We start from the raw sequence: 20,468 nt of genomic DNA on the forward strand, positions 1-20,468 counted from the left end.
TTGATTCAAAAGATAGAAAAAAAAATATGAATATTCCAAGATTGATGATGGAAACCCCCCCAGAATGAAGTTTACTGAATTAATTATTTATTTAAATAAAAAATGACAAAAAATTGATTTGAGTACAGTATTCTCATCGTTTAGTTCATGTTTAACAAAACAGGTTTTGAAGATTACATATGAATAGAAAGAACAATCAATACAAACATACCTATAACACCAACTTCTATAACTACCCACATTCATAAGAGATCAAAAGTGTATTTATTTGTATGTGCTATAAAAATGGCTGCTGAGTATTTCTCTCCCTTCAAGGCTGCAGAAGAGGTAATCGCTATCGAACATCTTCTTGATTCTTATCACCAAATCTCTTGTAGCTGCTGGAAGGCTTGTGGAAATGAAACTTTTAGGCCATTTCAATGAAATAAAAAAAAAAAAAAAAAAAACAAAAATTATTATTCTTTTGATAAGAAAAATTTTCGTAGATAAAACTCGAAGAGGGCACGTGCTATCTATAATTGATTTCAAAATAACAATAATGATACCGGTGAATAACATATGTAAGTTAAGGATCAGCATAGTGTAAAACCATTTAAAGTAGTAGGTTAACAAATAACATTGTTATCTGTACAATACTGCAAGCATTTGTTCCACTAGAATGAAGTCATCAGAGTTGGAAAAAAAAAAAACACAACAGTAGACACGCAAACCAAAAAATGGTTTACATTGTAAAGAGTATTTTCTGCAAAAAATGGTTTAGGACATTGTAACAGTTTCTCCATTGAATGCTTAAGAACTATCCTGTTTCAAAACTTCGGCTTCAGCCCTCGCCATTGGGTCGTCCTTGGTATCTGTTTCTTCTTCCTTTTCCCCTTCTCGCTCTTGGGCCATTTTCTTTCTATGCAACTCCTCTGCTGCCTCCATTGTAGCCCGATTCTCTGCCTGAATACGCTGCATTTCTTCTTCTTGTTGCTGCCGTTCAAACCATGTGTCCGCATCCGCCCAAACTGAGAAATTGAGGAAAAAAATGAAAATGTTAACACTTATTTTAAACTGTAACCCACAAGAGCAATACAACTGTCAAATGGCAAACCTGAAACTGATATTAACGCGCCACCAGAATATATTTGAGAAAGCAATTATAATCTTAAAATTTGTGCCTCTTGCCGAAGTCAATATAATATATAAGTGAAATCAACTAGAAATAAAAAGGGGAAAAATCATAATGTTGGAAGCCTCTATCCAAACAGAATGGATTGGATAAATAAGACAACCATCTAAGAAAGATAGGTAAAGAATCAAACTAAAAACAAAAATGCACTTGAGAACATGAATTCTTTCATGAGAGCAGTAAGTCAGTGACAAATAGAGGAAAAATATGCAATGCTGTACATGAGATTAAACTGTAGAAGCACAGCTATATGCAGATATGACCACGTGACGGAAAAATGAGTAGATGATCTTGTTTCCAAATTTTTTCTTTCTTTCTTGTGGACATTAACGTATTTGTTTTGGACATTAGCTTTCCACGCCACAAGAAAGCTATTCTTTTTTCAACATGCACCAAAGCATGCTGAGAAGCGAGCTACACTGCATAAAAAACATACTTAAGATTGGGTTTGAGTACTGTAGTCATGGACCGGAATTGAAACAAGTTCCGATCCCAAGGCTTCATCCAACTAATAAATGGCCAAGAGAAGGGCTTATTATTGACAGGGCCACTTAGACAAGATGTTTTGTTCATAACATTCTATTCGCTTTGAAAGTCATGTATCTGAACAAAACGTGCACCAATTATGAAGCGTGAATACTTATACAAGGGAGTCATATCCGTATCATACAGGGTACCGACACTCCTCCAATATTTATCAAATACTTTCTAAACTTATTCACAATTATAAATTAATTTTCTTTAATTTTGAATAAGTATCGGATAAAAAACATACTTAAGATTGGGTTTGAGTACTTCAGTCATGGACTGGAATTGAAACAAGTTTCGATCCCAAGGCTTCATCGAACTAGTAAATGGTCAAGGGAAGGGCTTATTATCGACAGGGCCACTTAGGCAAGGTGTTTTGTTCATAACATTCTATTCGCTTTGAAAGTCATGTATCTGAACAAAGCGTGCACCAATTACAAAGTGCGAATATTTATACAAGGGAGTCATATCCGTATCATACCGGGTACCGACACTCCTCCAATATTTATCAAATACTTTCTAAACTTATCCACAATTATAAATTAATTTTCGTTAATTTTGAATAAGTATCGGATAAAAAACATACTTAAGATTGGGTTTGAGTACTTCAGTCATGGACTGGAATTGAAACAAGTTCTGATCCCAAGGCTCCATAGAACTAGTAAATGGCCAAGGCAAGGGCTTATTATCGACAGGGCCACTTAGGCAAGGTGTTTTGTTCACAACATTCTATTCGCTTTGAAAGTCATGTATCTGAACAAAACGTGCACCAATTACGAAGTGTGAATACTTATATAAGGGAGTCATATCCGTATCATACGGGGTATCGACACTCCTCCAATATTTATCAGATACTTTCTAAACTTATCCACAATTATAAATTAATTTTCTTTAATTTTGAATAAGTTAGTATCAGATATTTTGGGAACTCTTAAGATACCGAACCATCTTGAAATTAAGATGTGACATTTTTTATGTAAAATTAGAACTATTTTTAGAATAATGCAAGAATAGTTTTCAACATTTTTGCATACTCCTTGCATGAGAAAATTTGAGAAATAGTGTGATTAAAGCATGTCAAATTTGGGCTAAATTTGTGTCCACATAACAAAAACCCTAATCTTTATTTATTTTATGTACATACATTACAAATTTGAAAGTGCAAATATTTTATAGAAAACTAATGACATAGTGTGTTACAAATATGTTATTACACAATTACTTTTTTATACCATTTATCCTCAATGCATCTGTAGCTCACATTGTTAGAAAATTTCCATATTCAATGTATCCATGCTTCATAGTGCACCAATAAGCCTGTTGAGACAAATATTTTATGCCTCCAAAGGTTTTCAATAACTTGCATTCTGAGACCATTAAAGGACTTTACACATGGTTTTTGTGTTGTACGGAAATCATACTTTCGTTAATAAAATGAAACTTCTAACCCATTCAATACTACCATATAAGATGGAAGCAGATCCAGTTTATACTGAATGCTAAATGAGGCTACTAACTCACACATGCTTTCCTTAACATTCTTTTCGATGTTCTTGTTCAAGAAAATTAAATTTGCAACAGTTTGAGCTTTGAAAGCCAAAAAGTAGTCTGAAAATGATAATCAAAAAGTATGTAAGTCAATTTCAAAAAAAGGAGAAGAATTGTTCCATTTTTACCGTCTTGGAACCAGCCAGAAAAGTGTTGGAGTTTGGAATCTTCTAATTCTAAGCTATTCATGCCCTTTTAAAGGTTAAAGCAAGTGCCCTTCCAAAGTTTTGCCCCATCTTTTTTCATTTCCCCTAATCTCCATTTTCAGCATCCTCTGTTCAATTCCCTCTAGTTCATACAGTTTATATCAACTCTAGAAAGTCTTAAACTAACTGTCTTAGCTGTGTGGATCCTTTTTGCTTTCAACTCTATTGGTGGCTACCATGTCCTCCTCCAATTCTAATCTCATAACATAAAATCCTAATGTTGTGTTTGATTAAGGGATTTGAAGAGGGATTTGGAAAGGGAAATGGAAAAGGTAGGTGAAATATGAATAAAACATGCCTAAATTTCACATAGTTTTACACACCTTTTCCCTTTGCCTTTCCAAATTCTTTCCCAAATCCTCCAACCAAACACACCATAAAAGTGTCACCAAATTATATGGAACACTACAAATACATCCATTTTGATAAGCACGTGAATGCCAAAGAAGAATATTCCAAAATGAATTCTCAAAGTATTCTATCGATTTTATCTAAGAGTCTTAGACTACTCATTAAACATCTTCTAGGTAGCATAGACATCTTTGATCATCCATTTAAACAACAGGAAACGCTTTTCGAGGAATCAAAGGTTTCACCATAACATTAAAAAATCGCATACATCAAACATTTTACTGAAACTAGTGTTTACTATCTATGCTTTTTTTATATTATGGAATGCTGTATTTTGTGACATACACACTTAACCTGCATATGACAATATGTAATCACTTTCTTTGGATGGTATTTTATCCTGTGAGGTACTGAGACAAAAGTGAAGATAGTTTTCTGAGCAATTTGAAGATTGTCTTCAATATCTTGAAGGTGTAATCTTTCTCCCCCAATTCTCATTGTTATTTCTGACAATGTACCTTTATCTTCTAGTGTCCCTGTCTGTCAGTTCCAAATTCTAACTCAATAGTCTGTTAGACAACACACCAGTTACTCCAAACTCTTTTTGTCATATTTTTAGTTTAGTTTCCTTTTAATCTCTATTGTGATATTAGAATGGCCTTCGCTAAATTCTAAAACCCTTAAAGCTCCTCTACATCAAAGAAAATCAAGATTCAAGAGTTAGACGAGCCAACCAAGCCATCTTTCCCACTCAAATGGGATTGACTACATGAATCATTTTTCATCATTCTGCTCTGTCAAAGGCCATATACTTAGTTAAATTCAATAAATTTATATATGTTTTTTACTACCACATTTCACGTCAGTTTAAGTCTTTCACTCCTCTAACATTGTCATTTATGGTAATTATATCACTTTCTACCAGACATTGTTGTAGATAGCTAAACCACCTGAACATGCTGTCTCTAAACTTATCATCAATCAATATTTTTCACCAATAAATTCATTTTTAATTCAAGAGCAAGACAACTAAATAAAAATCAAACTTGTTAGTAGGAAACATAAACCTGATTAAAATTCAAACACACAATGACATTGACAGATGAATTTTAGGGTTTTAAGTGGTAGGAAAAAGGAGTGGGAATTGATAGATACATACTTGGCTGAGCGGCCCAACCCTGTTCACCACCCTTAATGCGCTCAGGGAGGGCATAGTTGACGGTGAGGACACGGCCGTAGAGCTCAGCACCGTCCATGTTGTCCATGGCGGCGGAGGCGTCTTCTTTCTCCAGAAACGTTACGAATCCGAATGACCTGTGTTTCTGAGTCGCCTGATCTAATGGCGTCTTCACATCTTTTATGTCCCCGAACGGTATGAACGCCGCGTGAAGTATCGATTCATTCACCTCCTCCGCCAAACCCCCTAAATTCAAATTCCCACCACCATTACTATACTATACATACATATATATAGATTTAGATGTATCGATTGCTTACCTACGTAGAGAGTGTTCTTCTGAACAGGTTGATTCATTGGACTGTTGTCTCTCTCTCTCTCTCTCTCTCTCTCTCTCTGAGCTCAGTGTCTCCGAAGAACAAGAACAACTGTGATGGGCTTTTTGTGACAATGGTGATTATTACGTCAGTCCAGTTCTATCTGGATGTGTGTCCACAAACATTGACCCACCCAGCCCACCCAATTCTCAATTTATTATTTGGCATTTCTTAAAATAGCACATTTTTTTATTTTTTTATCTTTTTTAAATTACATTATTATTTTTTTATTTTTTTTATTTATCTTTTTTGTAAAAAATCAATACACTTAGATGATAATTACCAATACACCTTAGCTTTATGAAAAATATATATATTTGATTTCATGACGTTTTGAAAGATGTATTATTTAATCAGATTAGTTTTTTTGGATTGCTATGTATTTTTTTTTTAAGACCCATTAGCCCAGATTTGGCTTACATTTTTGTCTTGTCTCCCACAAAAAAGTTTGTTGGAGAAAGCCTGTGAGTAGGTTGGACATGTTTTTCACAAGTTGGGCCAACTTGGAGATATGCGGAATGTTTCCATTTGGTAGTCTATGAGTAAGGTTACGTGGTGCTTTACGATAGTAATAGTGTGGTGTTTTATGATAGTAATAGTGTATATTTGTATTTGGAGACACGATATAAATAAAACAAATGCGTAAAAAAGAAAATAAAAAAATAATAAAGAAATAAGAAGGAAAATAAAAAATAAAAGTATAAAAAGGAAAGAGGAAGGAAGGTGGGCAGGAGAGAGTAGGAGTAGGCGCGGGTCGGTTGCGGCTACGGAACCTCCAACTCGACATTCGTCCGTCAGATTGGTAGATTGGAGAAAATCAATCTACATCCGTCTGCCAATCTGGAAAATGTGAATTGAGTGGATTGGCAAATTGACAGATAGATACGAATCGGTTTGGCGGTTTAAAATTTTATAAATTTTCAACATAATTCAACTTGTACACTTCCTCAAAAAAAAAAAAAATATATATTACAGTCAATGACTTAAAAAAGTATTACAATCACTGCATGTCTCATCCAAAAAAAGAAAGTTTGAAACTTTAAAATATTACAATTACTGCATGCCTCATCTACATATTACAATCACAGTATGCCTCATCCACATAAAGTATTACAATCTGTGATTCTTAAAATATAAAAAACAATTCAAACCATCAAAACCATGAAAGTAGTAGAGATTGTATGCCTCTGTATTGTTATATCTATATTTGTTTTTAAAAACAAAAACCAACCAACATATATCATCTTTTTATTTATTATTTTTAGAGTTAAAACCAAAAAATATAGATAAATAATACATTTATTTTTTTCAATTCAAAAAATATAGTCAAGTTGAAAACTCTTTTTCAACAGAATATATTTAACAAAATATTTAGGTTAGGTTTGGCATCTTCTAAAAAATTTAAAAAGTCGCTATCCTATTTAAGTCACATCATCTTATTTAAGTCATATCACTTCTCTATACCATATCACTTCAAACCCAACCCATATTTCATAAAAAGTTCAAAAGTGCACTTATTTAAAATATCTCAAATAACCCCTAAACTTTTTTTCAATTGAAAACATAAACAGAATATCTAAATAAATTAAAAACACAAAGGGTATGTTTGGTTTGGTTTTGGGAGAGTAGTTTTTAAAAATTGTTTTGGGGAGAGAGTTTAGAATTTTTTTGGTTTGTTTGGTTGTGTATTTTGAAAGTAGTTTTGGGGTTTGGGAGTTTTGAATGATTTGATATTTTGTTATAATTGAGTAGATGCGTGTGAGAGAAAAAATGATTACGAATGAGAGAGGAGAGATAAAAAGTAATTGATTGATAGGTAAGAGAGAGAAAGTGATTTTGGAAATTATTTTGAAAAATTTATAAACCAAACAAATTTTTTAGAAATTTTTTTCCAAAATCACTCTACAAATCCAAATCAAACATACCCAAAGTCTTATAAATTATTAGGAGGTGTTTACGGTTTGGCGGTTCGGAGCGGATTGGAAAAAATTAATTCGTAATCGTCCACTCGTCATCACGTATTCGTCCAAAATGCGACGGATTGGTTTGATTCGGTTTGGGCGGATCGATATATCTGCTGCTCACCCCTAAGAGGGAGAGAGAGAGAGAGAGAGAGAGAGATAGATAGATTACATAAGTGAAAAAAAAAAGGGAGGGAAAAGAAGATGGGTGAGTGAAAATTAAAGAAATCTTGACCCTTAATGAATTTAGGAATTAATCTCAACTCTTGAAACAAAATATATTTCTACGACATTTTGACACATTTTTCAAAAATTCTCCTGCTTTATTATATAGATAATTGATAAAAAAGATGAAATATTAATTATTTGTATTACTAATTGAGGAACATAGTAATTAGTGAGTGAGTATGACCACATAATACTTCGAAATTATTATATAATTTTCCATGAAGGAGTTGGTTTGGTTTCGATTAGAAATAATTTAATCGTGACCAATTTTAAATTTAAACTAAAGATCAAATTAATCATGGACTAGATTTAAATCAATCCGACTCGTGAATTAGAACTATACTAGAATAACTCAATGTAACTTGGTTTAGTTCGGATCAAAATTATGATTTTATTATATTAAAAATGAATAAATTAATTAGTAACAAATAATTAAAATAAATAGGTCTTGTATGTTTTAATATAACACAAATAAAGAAGAATGAAATACAACGAACAATTTGAATGAAGACCGAGATCATAAAAAAGACCAAGATTGACATCAATAATCACATATATGTAGTAGATTCTGTTGACAATGATTAGGTTCCATCAAATTCCTCCGACAAAGAGCGAGACCGAGATCATTAAAAAGACCAAGATTGACATCAACAATCACATATTTGTAGTAGAGTGTTTTGGCAATGATTAGGTTCCATCAAATTCCTCTGAGTAAGAACTTGTTTGGGAAGAATATTTAGATTAAAATAGTTATATAAGACAAAATAAACTATTTTAACAAAATAAGACAAAAGTTACAAATAATCCATAATCATTTCATTTTTTTTCTCATAAAAATAATTTTTTTTTTATCCCAAACAAGACTTTTTAAATTCATGTTAAATAATTAAAAAATCAACTCACATTCCAAACAAGTTCTAATTAGATCAAGACATTAATATAAATAAATTTTTATTTGTGCATTTTGGGTTTAAAATCTGGCTTTGACTTTGAGAGCTATCCTTGTAAATTGGTCTGTAATTGTGACGATTCCAAGTTCGTAGAAAAAAAGAGAGAAATTTTTTCATAAAAAAGTAACAACGCCGTTGCCGAGAGCTATCCTTGTAAATTATTAGTCTGTAATTGTGACGATTCCAAGTTCGTAGAAAAAAAGAGAGAAATTTTTTCATAAACAAGTACCAACGCCGTTGCCGGGGATCGAACCCGGGTCACCCGGGTGACAGGTGGGAATACTCACCACTATACTACAACGACTTTGTTGATCACAAATTCACAAATTTACATATATATAGCATATATATAATTTTTTGTTTTTCTTAATTTTCTCCTTCAAATAATTTAACACCCACACAAATACAATTTGAATAAATAAATCCAAACCCATAGAAAATCACCCCCAAATTTATATTTTTTGTGGATTGTTCAATATACGCTCTTTTTTTTTTTTTTTTGTTTGAATGAAATAATTTTCTTAGATATAGAAACCCCTACCTATTTATTTTGTATAACTTAGTCTTGGTGGTTTGTCTTGAGGTAATCCTGGGTCTACTTTCCAAAATATGACTGAATTATGAGCTCTTTGCACTGGACTCAAATACGCGCTGATTGCAAATTTCAAAATTTCAATTATTGAATTTGATTCTCTTTGAACCTTACATGCTTTACATAGGCGACATATGAGGATCCGTGCGCATCAAGCTTTTCTGCAGGATTGTCTCCAACTTTTGCATGATTTCCATAGTGTTTAGTTATTTATTTATTTATTTATTAAGAGAACAATTGATTGGCTGATACTATTGCTACTTTCTCAGCCACCCTCTTGGATAGTGAAAAGTTCTACCACCACCCCCCTTTATTTTTGCACCATTTTTTGGAGAGGGATTGGTGTGGCTTTCCTGTAGTTCGTTTTATAACTTCTGTACTAAACTTCTCTTTTTAATTTAATATATTTTCTGTTTCAAAAAACAAAAAAGGGAAGTGAACCCAGATATTCACCAGATTATGCGGTGTTTTGGAAAGATGGTACACACACAAATATCGCACATATATATATATATATTTTGTGAAATCTAACCTTATTGTTAAACTATACTTTGGCAACATTCAAAAGAGACAAATATTTGCAGTCAACAAAACACACTTGTTGGCGTGCTAGCTATCAATCTCCCCAAAAACTAGATCCAAACATAAAAGTATTTCCCACAGGTCCATTCTCTATTCCTAAAACAGTGATATGTTTAGGCCCCAGGTGTGAAACATGTTGGATCTGTATTGGGAAAGGGTTTCTCATTTACATGTGGTTGAAATTCAAGTGAATTGTGCTAGTCTATACTTCTAGGAAAATTTGCACTTCAGTAGAGCACTGAAGAAATAATTTCATTTTTCATGTTAAAAAGTAGTCTTATGTGTATAGCCTCCTTTCTGTGGTTGGTGTAAATCTTTCCTTTGTATCAAATTTCTATAAAAAAAGATTTCATATATAGTTCAATTATTTTAAGATTGTCTCACTTATTTACAATTGATTTCCAACAATTACCAAAAGTATGCTTAAAGTTCTTCTGTGGGGGTGAAATGTTGTACTAAGAGAAACATATGAGATTTATGCCTATATGAATATATACAGTGAAGTTCGCCCATTGTAGGCCTACTTAAAAGCTCATCTCGATGATTTGAACTATTCATTTTATAAAATTTGTGAGTAGATCATTCATACCAAAAATCAAGTAAATCGAATAACGGTAGCTACACAATTAGATAACTTTTTCTTCTGTAAAAATGAACCATCGAGTAGATTATTCAAAAATCCTATCATATCATATTTTAAAAGTGAAATAGCTCTATTTTTTAGGTTATGCTAATGACAACTTTAAAGACGGTCAATAATAAACACAAAATATTAAAATATTTATAATTGTAATACAATTTTTACATATCTCAAAACACTCACTTTTTTTAAACACTTCAAAAATTTCAATACAGTTTTTTTTGTAGAATTTTCAACACTAACAGCTTCCCTAAAGACTATTTTTAGTGTTTTCTTTTTAATGACATTTTTTAACAACAATGTTACGTATCCACAAAAAATATATCAAGAAAATCATTATGTGACTGAAAATTATTTTACATATAGACTCCACAATACATAAATTAAACTTGAACTGTACAATAATTTTCTTTTTAAATATTTTTCTGTGCGCACAAATTCTCTATACATACCTCCCCTGTATTTTTAATACATACACATTAGTAAAGAATCCGAGAGGGAGAGGGAGAGGGAGAGAGAGAGCATGCAGAGACAAGTCTAATCAAAGTTTCCAAAAGTAGAGAAGAAGAGAGGGTGAAGATAGATCGAATGATTATGTCCAAATCTGTTAATGATCTCAAAGACATGAATCTCGTGGACATGCATGAAAAAGAAAATCTGATCTGATCAATTCAATTCATGGTGTGTTGTGTAGAAAAAAATTTGAAAAGAAAAAACGAAAAGTCAGAGGGTGTGGCATTGGGAAAGTCGTTGTTATACGAGCAAAGAAAGTCGTGGAAAACAAGTGAGAAAATAGATTAGTTTCCATGTTTGGCAAACTAGGAATAGTCCCATCAACCAAACAAAAACAAACCACAGAACACAAGGAGACACACAGGTATACCCTCTCCTCCTCCTCCCTGAAATCACTATGACAGTGACATGTGATCTTAGCTCCTGTCATTTTCCCTTCTTTCTTTCTTTAACATTATACCCACAAAACACTGCCATCAAGAAATTACAACAACCCATTCTCTTTCTCTCTCTCTCTCCATTATTCAACTTCTCTTGATGATCTGCTTTATTCATAGTTCAAATAAGATAATTTACTTGTGTTCAATAACATTAGGAGTTGGTTATTTCCTTAAGGGTGTTTTTGATTGGGAGATTAAGGGAGTTATTCACTATTCGGATTGCTTATCCGAAAGAATGCATAGTCCATCATTTGTTTTTTTTTAAGTCTGTCGGATATGGAGTCCGACTGGACTCCTTATCTCGGGATTATAGCAGCCCGGGGGGGTATGGGACAATTTTGGAGGGACTATTTACTGTTGGGGTTAGGTGGTAAAATGACCATTTTGACCCTCTACTATTTAATTATGTAATATATTTGGTAAAATTCAATAAAATTTAAATGTCTCAATTTAAAAATAAAATAATTTTATTTAACTTTTAACTGATGTTTTATTTATTTAATTTTTTTAAAATAATTTTTTATAAATATTTTATTGATGTTTTATTTTAAAATTTTGTTTAAATTTTATTTAATTTCATTATTTAAATTTTAATAGATGTTTTATTTAATTTCATTGTTTAATTATTATTATTTTTAAAAACAAATTTATTTAAAATTTTAATTAAAAAAATAACATATATTTTTTTTGATATTTTATTTATTTTATTTTTAAAAAATAGATTTATTTAATTGTGTAAAAAATAAAATAAAATAAATTTTTATTTAATCTAACTAAAAATAATTAAAATATTAAAGATATGTTTAATATTGCTATTACTTAGTAAATAATTAAAAAATTATAAAATAGTCTTTTGCTTATTTATCCTATCTAATCCGTCCAACCAAATATTGGATTCACTGAAAATAGTCATTTCTAGACATCTAATCCAATGAGAAAACAAACACAGGATACATATCCAATCAAACTAAATAGTCCGGGAGATTCACAGTTCCAGGATTCAAGTCCGATGGATTCTAATCCTCCTTATCCAGTCCGTCCAATTAAACACATCCTGTTTTCTTTCACATCTCCAGTTGGCAACTTATTTAGAACTATAAACCAAATATTTTTAGGGAAAGTCCCATAAAATTGTCTAGAATGTGAAATGCATATTAAAGTGTTTATTGTGGGTCAATATCATAAATCAATCTGGGCCATTAATTGTTAGTTCTGAGTATTTTTTTTTAGGGGTATTTACACAAAAGTCTTAATTTATAATTTAAATTTCATCAAGTCTTAATTAAGATTTTTTTGACCTTCAAGTTCCATTAAATTTTTAATAGTCGGAATTACCTTTCAAATAATGATTGTTCGATCATTTATGATTATCTATAAAGGAACATTATAATTTGACATTTATTTTGATTTTCAAAATTTGAAATATCAACTTTCAAATTGAAAAACTAAAAAATTATGTGCAAAAAAAAAAAAACTGAATTATTTTTTTGTGTAAAACTAAAATTTTTGTGTCGATAAAGGAGCTTGATGATGAAACATTGATGTGCAAAATTGAAAAGAAAATGAAAAAAACTTTAAAAAAAAATTGATAATATTCTCAATTTTAAAATTGAAAAAAAACTGATAATATTCTCGATTTTATTCGATAGTTAAATCAAATTAATAAGTAGAATGACAAAAACATTTAATCTTATACTCTGTTTTTTTTTTTATTAGTTAGTGAAATAATTTTCTTGAACACTACTATGCATAATTGATAATATTCTTAGTTTTTAAAATTAAAAAAAAAATTGATAATATTCTTAATTTTACAAAATATGACTTATTGGTTCAAAACATCTTCTATTTTGGGAAGTGGGTTAAAAGCCACTATCCAACTTTCTACCCACTTCTCTCTCTCACAAAAAAATAAAAAAAACCAAAAAATAATTTTTAACCATCTTCGCAAAACACTCTAGATAAAACTTGAGTTACCATAACATTTATAAATAAGACTTTTAAGTAATTAACTCAAATTTTTATTGTATTTTTTTGGTTCTGGAGACCCATTGAAATTTTTATATTGATTTTTATTTTTTATGATGTATGAATGGCATTTTGTATAAGAATTTTGTTTATATATCATTAATCAAAAATTAAAACTCAACAATTGCTCCCCTGCCCCAACTTAGCTCTGCTCTGCCTCTGGCTGCATGGGTGTGGTGTGGAAGGGTTAAAAAAAGTTAATGAAATATCAATTTCTTAAAATTACAGAGTGGAATCAATGTGAAATAACTATGGTCATATACTCATTTGTGTTGTATGGAAATCCAACTCCTTTTGCAATTTTTTTTTCTTTTTTATTTTTCATCTGGGATTTAGTGCAACTGAGCAAATGATTATAGACAAAAAGGGTTATGATTGTCTTTAAGATGGATTTAGTTAAATTATCTAGGTTTTGATCAAGTGAATGGCACATACCATAAGATAAAATTGTGGTCCATGTAACTCCGCATTGAACCATCTCAGAATCAGAGGCAAAGACGATTACTAATATGTTATTGGACTTAAAAGAGTGTATACACATTCACAAAATTTGAGTTTAATGGCTAATATCATTTTTTTTTTTATTGATTTTACTTAATGAAAATGGATAAATAATTTAGATTAAAAACAAATCAAAAGATTATGACTTAAAGTGACAAAATAAAAAATTTAGGATTTATTTGGATACAAAGATCAAATATTGAGATTTTTTTAAATTTTTTTTTTTCTAAAATTTATAATATGGATAAAGAGTGTGGATTGTCTATGGCTCGTGGACTATTTGAATTTGTAAGATCACCACATATTCTATTTTAATAATTGTCAATTTTTTAAATCCTAGATTTTCATTTTCTTTTTTCTTTTTGACACTATCTCCAAGTCACAATTCCCACCTATTTATTACTACACTACATATTCACAAACCCTTACTATCTTGGACGCACTCACTTCATCCAAACCATCTCTTCCTCTTCATCTTTTTCTTCATCTTCATCAATGAACTCAGGTGGAGAGAAAGCTTCCATGGATTTGGTTCCACCAGCCGACAATCTATGCTACGTTCGTTGCAACTTCTGCAACACTGTTCTTGCTGTAATAACTACTCAATTTCACACTCTTAAAACCCTCTATATATGTGCAAGATCTAGTTTCTATATAAAAGAAGCTAGCCAACAACATAGATCAATCTATGTCTCATCTATCTATCTATTCATTATCCAACCATGTTATCTATGTCTTTCAACAACTCAACTCTGACTTCAGTATCACCCTTGCTACAATGGGCAAGGCAAACAAAAATAATCAAAGGAGGGGTTGAATTTTGTGTTCTGAAACTTGTCCCTTTCAATCAATTAAACCCTTTTTAATCCTCTGTTGATTTAATTTAATTTATTTTATTTTCCTTGTGTGTGTGGATGTATTACTGATTATTTATCACTTTTTTGTGTCACCTCCTAGGCTCCTATATAATACTTATGATTAGTTTCGTTAAAGATAATTTATTAATAAACTAATGCAAACAAATGATATCTTATCAAGTAGATCAGTGATATAAATAAATGATATATGAAAAAAAATTTCTGACTCATTTTTTAATACAACAGTGATCCTATTCTTTGTTGCTTTCTAAATACACTAATTTGTTGTTTGGGTGCTTTTATCTCGTAGAGAAAATGCTTATAACATGTGTGTATATATAGAGATATATAGAGATCACACTACGTATATAATTGAAACTCTCAATGGAGAGATAATGGGCGGTTAAGAGTGAAAAGAGAATCCGTATTGAGTAGTGAACATAAGTTATTTTTTTACTTTTTATATCTTTACAATAACTTCTAAGAAAATATAAATATCTGAGAAAATTTAATACTGCTGTAATTTTTCGGAAATCAAAATTATTTGAGTTATGTGCTTTATATAATTGTATAGATATATAAACTCTCTCTATCTCTCTCTGGCTATTTTCCTAGGTTGGGATTCCATGCAAAAGGTTGTTAGACACTGTGACAGTGAAATGTGGCCATTGCAGTAACCTCTCTTTTCTTAGCACAAGACCTCCACTTCAAGGACAATGTTTTGATCATCAAACAAGTCTTCAGGTTAACTCTACATACTGTGTACAGCTCTACTTCGTCATACAACATCACTTCTTGTTCTAGCACCTATAGTTTATGGTGGTTGTGGCAGTTGCTTTATCCCTAACAGTGGCCTTTGTGTACCATAATTTTTGAGTTTTTTGCTTCGGCCCCCCCCCCCCCCCCAAAAAAAAAAAATCTACCAACGCATAAATTGGTCATACAACATGACACAAAATATATAAGTTAACCTACTAACAAATCTTGTAAAATTTTGTTTGTTTAATGGGTATTATGTGTCTAATTTTATAATTGATTTATGTGCTTGTAATAGAATTGAAAAAAGAAAAAGTTAAAATGAAGGAAAAAAATTTCCCTAATTAATGTTGTCTATCACCATCGCTGTAGGGTTTTGGCGGTGAAATCAAGAAGGGCCAGTCTTCGTCCTCATCCTCATCGACATCAAGCGAGCAAGTGTCTCCCAAAGCACCCTTTGTTGTAAAACGTAGATCATCAATATATATCCCTCATTTTTTTTCTTTTCTATTTTTTTTTTTTTTTTGGTGTTAATTTACTTACAATCAAGTAAATTGTTCTCATAACTTCTGGTTTATGTTTGGATTGTTTTGCATTTGCAGCACCTGAGAAAAAGCACAGACTTCCATCTGCCTACAATCGATTCATGAAGTGAGAAAAAATCTACAAAACAAATGATTTTTCAGCCACTACTATTGCTAAACCTAATTGTTTTTGTTGTTTGATACTGTTTTTAAGTCTGAAATGTTATATTTTATGTATGTTCTGCGATGAAAGAGATGAGATACAGCGTATCAAAATGGCCAATCCTGAGATACCACACCGAGAAGCTTTTAGCGCCGCTGCTAAAAATGTAAGTTATCTTTTCAAAGTGTTTTGGTTCATGATGATCACTAAACAAAAATGCTTCTTTATTTTGTTACATTTCTAATTTTATGTGAAATAGTGGGCCAGGTACATTCCAAATTCACCAGCCGGGTTGATGTCTGAGGGCAGTAACAATGTGAGGAAACATTTTTCACTTTATTAATCTTCAATTCTAGGCCAGCTATACAAATATTGATAAGAATTTGATTGCAGTGATGCTATGCACAATATATATATATATATATATATATATATTCAAAAATCAATATGTTTATAAGAAAATGAGTTCTATAAAAATCTTGGCACGACATATCCCAAATTTATAAGTGTTCATTACACTTTTCTGTACACATAAGGTTACTATTTGCTCTCAATGTATACTAGAGAAGCTATATGTTGCTAAGATTTTGATTTGCAGTAATGCTATGTTTTTACATAACAAAAATTGCAAAAAAAGTACACCCAAAAAAAAAAAATTTCAATACGTAATCAAGATTCATTATTCTTCTATACACATAACATTATTGATGCTTGTTTGGTGTTGCAGGAATGAAGTAGTAAGAAATTGACAAGCCCTTGATGCTGAACAATTGAAGACAACTTAGGTACTTCAGTTAGGTAGTTTGGTTTCGCCTCCCCATGGTTTACTTAATTTGCATCAAGCTCAATGGTGTTTATTACTAGATTATGAAGTACTGCAAGAGAGTTTAAATATGTGACATTTGACATTAAGAAGTTTAATTAGCTCTATTCTAATCTTTGTGTGCTATCTAGTGCTGTAAAAGTTGTACTGTACAACCTTTGAATGCTTTCAATTAGTCCCTTAATTGGCTTTGGAAAGTGCAGGAAAAACATGTATGCTAGTATATAATCTTTCTTAATTAGTATATAATATCTAATAGCATAACTCTGCTTGCTCAAATACCTAGAAGGACACTGAAATGTGCTTTTGATTAATTACCTTTTTTAATACATCCTCTTTCAATTTGAAAGAATTTTTTTTGAAATCATATTGGCATTGCGTCAACAAACACTACCTCTGATTTTTTAAGCCATATTATCTCATGAATTTAATACTCTAAGGGTATGTTTGATTGAGAGGATTAGAATATGAGATTGAGATTATTAATCCGTGGATCCAATAATCCTGTGTTTGTTTTGAAATTTTGTTTCAGAATGATTAATCCAACAAATTTGTAGAATTAATAGTAATAGGAAAGGGGGATTATATATCCTGAACTGAGAAATAAAATAAAAAAACACTTTTACCCTTGACTAAAAATTAAAACACTTATTATTTTTATATAATTTTATATTTTAGAAAGCTAAAAATAATTTTTAAAATTTTAGAAATATTTTTTGATATTATTTTATCAAATTAATTTATATTTTTAAAAAAAAAATAAAAAACAAACTAAACATGACCTTTGTATTTTGCATTTTGTATTTTGCTTTTATTTATTTATTTATAATTTTATTCAAAACCACGTTTATGAAGAAATTTTGATAAAGTAAAGATTGTGAAGAAACATTGATGGAGGATAAGATTAGAAAAAAAGGATAAATATAATTGTAATCCTATATTTTTATGTTTTCTTATCCAATGTAAATCAAACAATAGACAAGGGGATAATTTATTATAGTAATCCAATTGGATAGTGAATATCACATTAATTTGATGAGATTACTAATATTTTCACTATTCGTCTTATGAATCAAACATGACCTGAGGGAAAAAAATGATAATTGTTATATCCTTTCATTCTGCAATGAGTTGAAGTTGATGGATGTACATACTTAAGATGCTAAGGTGCCGTTTGGTAACACTTACGTTTTCAGTTTTCTGTTTATATTTACAAAAATTTAAAAAACTCAAATAAAAACTTGTTTGGTAAAATTTTTGATTTATAAATCAGTGGTCTCAGTTTATAAATTTGGCCAAAAAATGAAAACACAAAAAATGTATTTCCATTTTGAGTTTTGAGTTTTTTTTTTTATCACCCAACATTAGCCACCACCCGCCACCGTTTTCCACCACCGTCATCCGCCGCCACCACCCACCACCCACCCTCCACCACCACCACCTGCCGCCACCACTCACCGCCCACCACCCACCTGCCACCCACTTGCCATCACCACCCACCCCTCGCCACCACCACCACCACCACCTACATGTCATCCACCCGCTACCACCCACTACCTGCCACTACCATTCACCGCCCGCCACCACCACCCGCCACTTACTTGCCACCACCACTCACCACCCACTTGCCACCACCAGCTACCCACCACCACCGCCCACCTGCCACCCACTCGCCACCACCACCACCACCCACTCGCCACCCACCTGCCACCACCACCCACCACCACCACCACCACCCACTTTCTACCACTCGCCACCGTCACCCACCCACCCACTACCACCACCCCCGCCACCCACCTGCCACCACCACCTACCACCACCGCCACCCACTCACTACCACTTACCACCCGCCACCGTCACCCACCCACCCATCCACCCACCACCACCACCACCACCCACCATCCGCTACCCACCTACTATCACCACAAACCACCCGCCGCTGCCACCACCACCGCCACCACCCACTCGTTACCACCCATCACCCGCCACCGTCACCCACCCACCCACATCACCACCCACCATCCGACCGCCACCACCCACTACCACTTGCCATCCGTCACCCACCCGCCACCACCACCACCACCACCACCACCACCCCCACCCACTCGCTACCACCCGCCACCGTCACCCACCCACCCGCCACCCACCACCCGCCACCTACCCACCACCTACCACCACCTGCCATCCGCTACCCACCTGTCACCATCACCCACCACCCGCGCACCACCACCACCCGCCACCGTCACTGTCACCCACCCACCCACCCCCCACCACCCACCGCCACCCACCGTCACCACTTTCCACCACCGTCTTCCGCCGCCACTTGCCACCACTTGCCATTTCTCACTCTTTTTTATATTTTAAAATTTTTTTAAACATTTTGTCAATTACCAAACGCGTTTTTAGTTTATGTTTTTCTAAAAATAAACAAAAAATAAACATAAACCAGTTTATAAAATTTTTGTAAATATAAACTGAAAACGTAAACGTTACCAAGGGTTCAATTTTTTTTAATTTTTTTATGAATATAGATATTAGTATGCCAAATGAGGAGGTTGGGATTCTCTCCAGATGAGATTGGGTTAGACTACCCTGTCTCAAACCATTTTTTTACTATACAATCAGTCTAACTTGATCATGCGATGGAGAGTGTCTTCCTGTCCCAAACTACACCGTCACAGTCTCTCTTACTTGATCGTGTGATGAAGAGTGGCCTGGGACAGAGGAAGAGGGAGATATATAGTTTTGGACAGAAGATCCCTTCCTTGATGAGTATCTCCTACCAAAAGGAAATAGAAGATATGCAATTCTTTTTGGGCTGACGTTTGGCCCAAACTAAATTTTAACTGTGTCCGTGGAGTCAATATTGGGCCTAATGAATGGCATAGGCCTGTATTATCTCTAGGCTTATGTAGGAGTTTAAAATACATAACAATGGCCTGTTTGCTATAACTTATTATAAATTTAAAATTGATAATAAAAAAATTAAAGTCAAAAGTAAAATTTCCAACTTACGGATAATTTATCTATTTACGTTATTTTCAATAAATATGTTGTATATATAAGTTGCACAAAATATAGAATAAAATAAGTTATAAGTACCTCAAACAAGTGCACTTTTTGACTAGGGATTGTTTGGAGTTGTTAAAAGTATATTTTTAAGATATATGACAACAAGATTTTTTTTTTCAAAAATAGACCATACCAATAAATTTTATAAAATCTTATCCAAGTGTTTTCTTAATTCACTTGTGTGAACTATTATCAACACCACACATATATAAAACCCCCCCTCTCCCCCCCAAAAAAAAAAAAAAATTATACAAGATTTTGTGAAAAAATAGTAATAAAAAAATAAAATTGGAGAACATGTGTTATGAAGATTGTGATTGATCGAGCGAATGGAACACACACACGACCTTATATTGGGAAAGTGAGGAGACAATAAAAGATATGAGATTTGATAATTGATTTGCAATACATAAAAATGAACACAATATAATTTTTGTTTTATTAATCACAAAAAGAGATTAAGTTTAAAACGGATATCCCGTA

General features: G+C 32.4%; 2 protein-coding genes across 2 annotated transcripts; one reads left to right on the top strand and one right to left on the bottom strand.

Annotated features, from left to right (window-relative positions):
- Positions 1–518: 518 nt before the first annotated feature.
- LOC114299037 (uncharacterized) lies at positions 519–5,496 on the bottom strand. The gene is made up of 3 exons (XM_028243704.2): positions 5,302–5,496; positions 4,964–5,227; positions 519–1,007 (listed from the first exon to the last, which is right to left on the bottom strand). Exons 1-3 carry the CDS (start codon positions 5,336–5,338, stop codon positions 790–792), a joined length of 519 nt encoding a protein of 172 aa, XP_028099505.1. The 5' UTR covers positions 5,339–5,496; the 3' UTR covers positions 519–789.
- Positions 5,497–14,069: 8,573 nt separating this feature from the next.
- Positions 14,070–16,433, top strand: LOC145792015 (protein CRABS CLAW-like). The gene is made up of 6 exons (XM_082872491.1): positions 14,070–14,381; positions 15,263–15,391; positions 15,776–15,872; positions 16,006–16,054; positions 16,181–16,256; positions 16,350–16,433. Exons 1-6 carry the CDS (start codon positions 14,286–14,288, stop codon positions 16,431–16,433), a joined length of 531 nt encoding a protein of 176 aa, XP_082728617.1. The 5' UTR covers positions 14,070–14,285.
- Positions 16,434–20,468: the final 4,035 nt, after the last annotated feature.

The sequence above is a fragment of the Camellia sinensis genome, chromosome 5 (genome assembly GCF_055761805.1).
Source record: "Camellia sinensis isolate YWXY chromosome 5, ASM5576180v1, whole genome shotgun sequence".
NCBI lineage: Eukaryota > Viridiplantae > Streptophyta > Magnoliopsida > Ericales > Theaceae > Camellia > Camellia sinensis.

What these genes read in the sequence shown, in the direction of transcription:
- LOC114299037 (XM_028243704.2), bottom strand. Translation starts at nt 5,338, where the DNA reads ATGAATCAACCTGTTCAGAAGAACACTCTCTACGTAG. An exon ending in GAAGAACACTCTCTACGTAG is followed by an intron (nt 5,228 to 5,301) that starts GTAAGCAATCGA and finishes ATTTGAATTTAG; the next exon opens with GGGGTTTGGCGGAGGAGGTG. An exon ending in GGGTTGGGCCGCTCAGCCAA is followed by an intron (nt 1,008 to 4,963) that starts GTATGTATCTAT and finishes TCAATTTCTCAG; the next exon opens with TTTGGGCGGATGCGGACACA.
- LOC145792015 (XM_082872491.1), top strand. Translation starts at nt 14,286, where the DNA reads ATGAACTCAGGTGGAGAGAAAGCTTCCATGGATTTGGTTCCACCAGCC. An exon ending in TCTGCAACACTGTTCTTGCT is followed by an intron (nt 14,382 to 15,262) that starts GTAATAACTACT and finishes CTATTTTCCTAG; the next exon opens with GTTGGGATTCCATGCAAAAG. An exon ending in ATCATCAAACAAGTCTTCAG is followed by an intron (nt 15,392 to 15,775) that starts GTTAACTCTACA and finishes CCATCGCTGTAG; the next exon opens with GGTTTTGGCGGTGAAATCAA.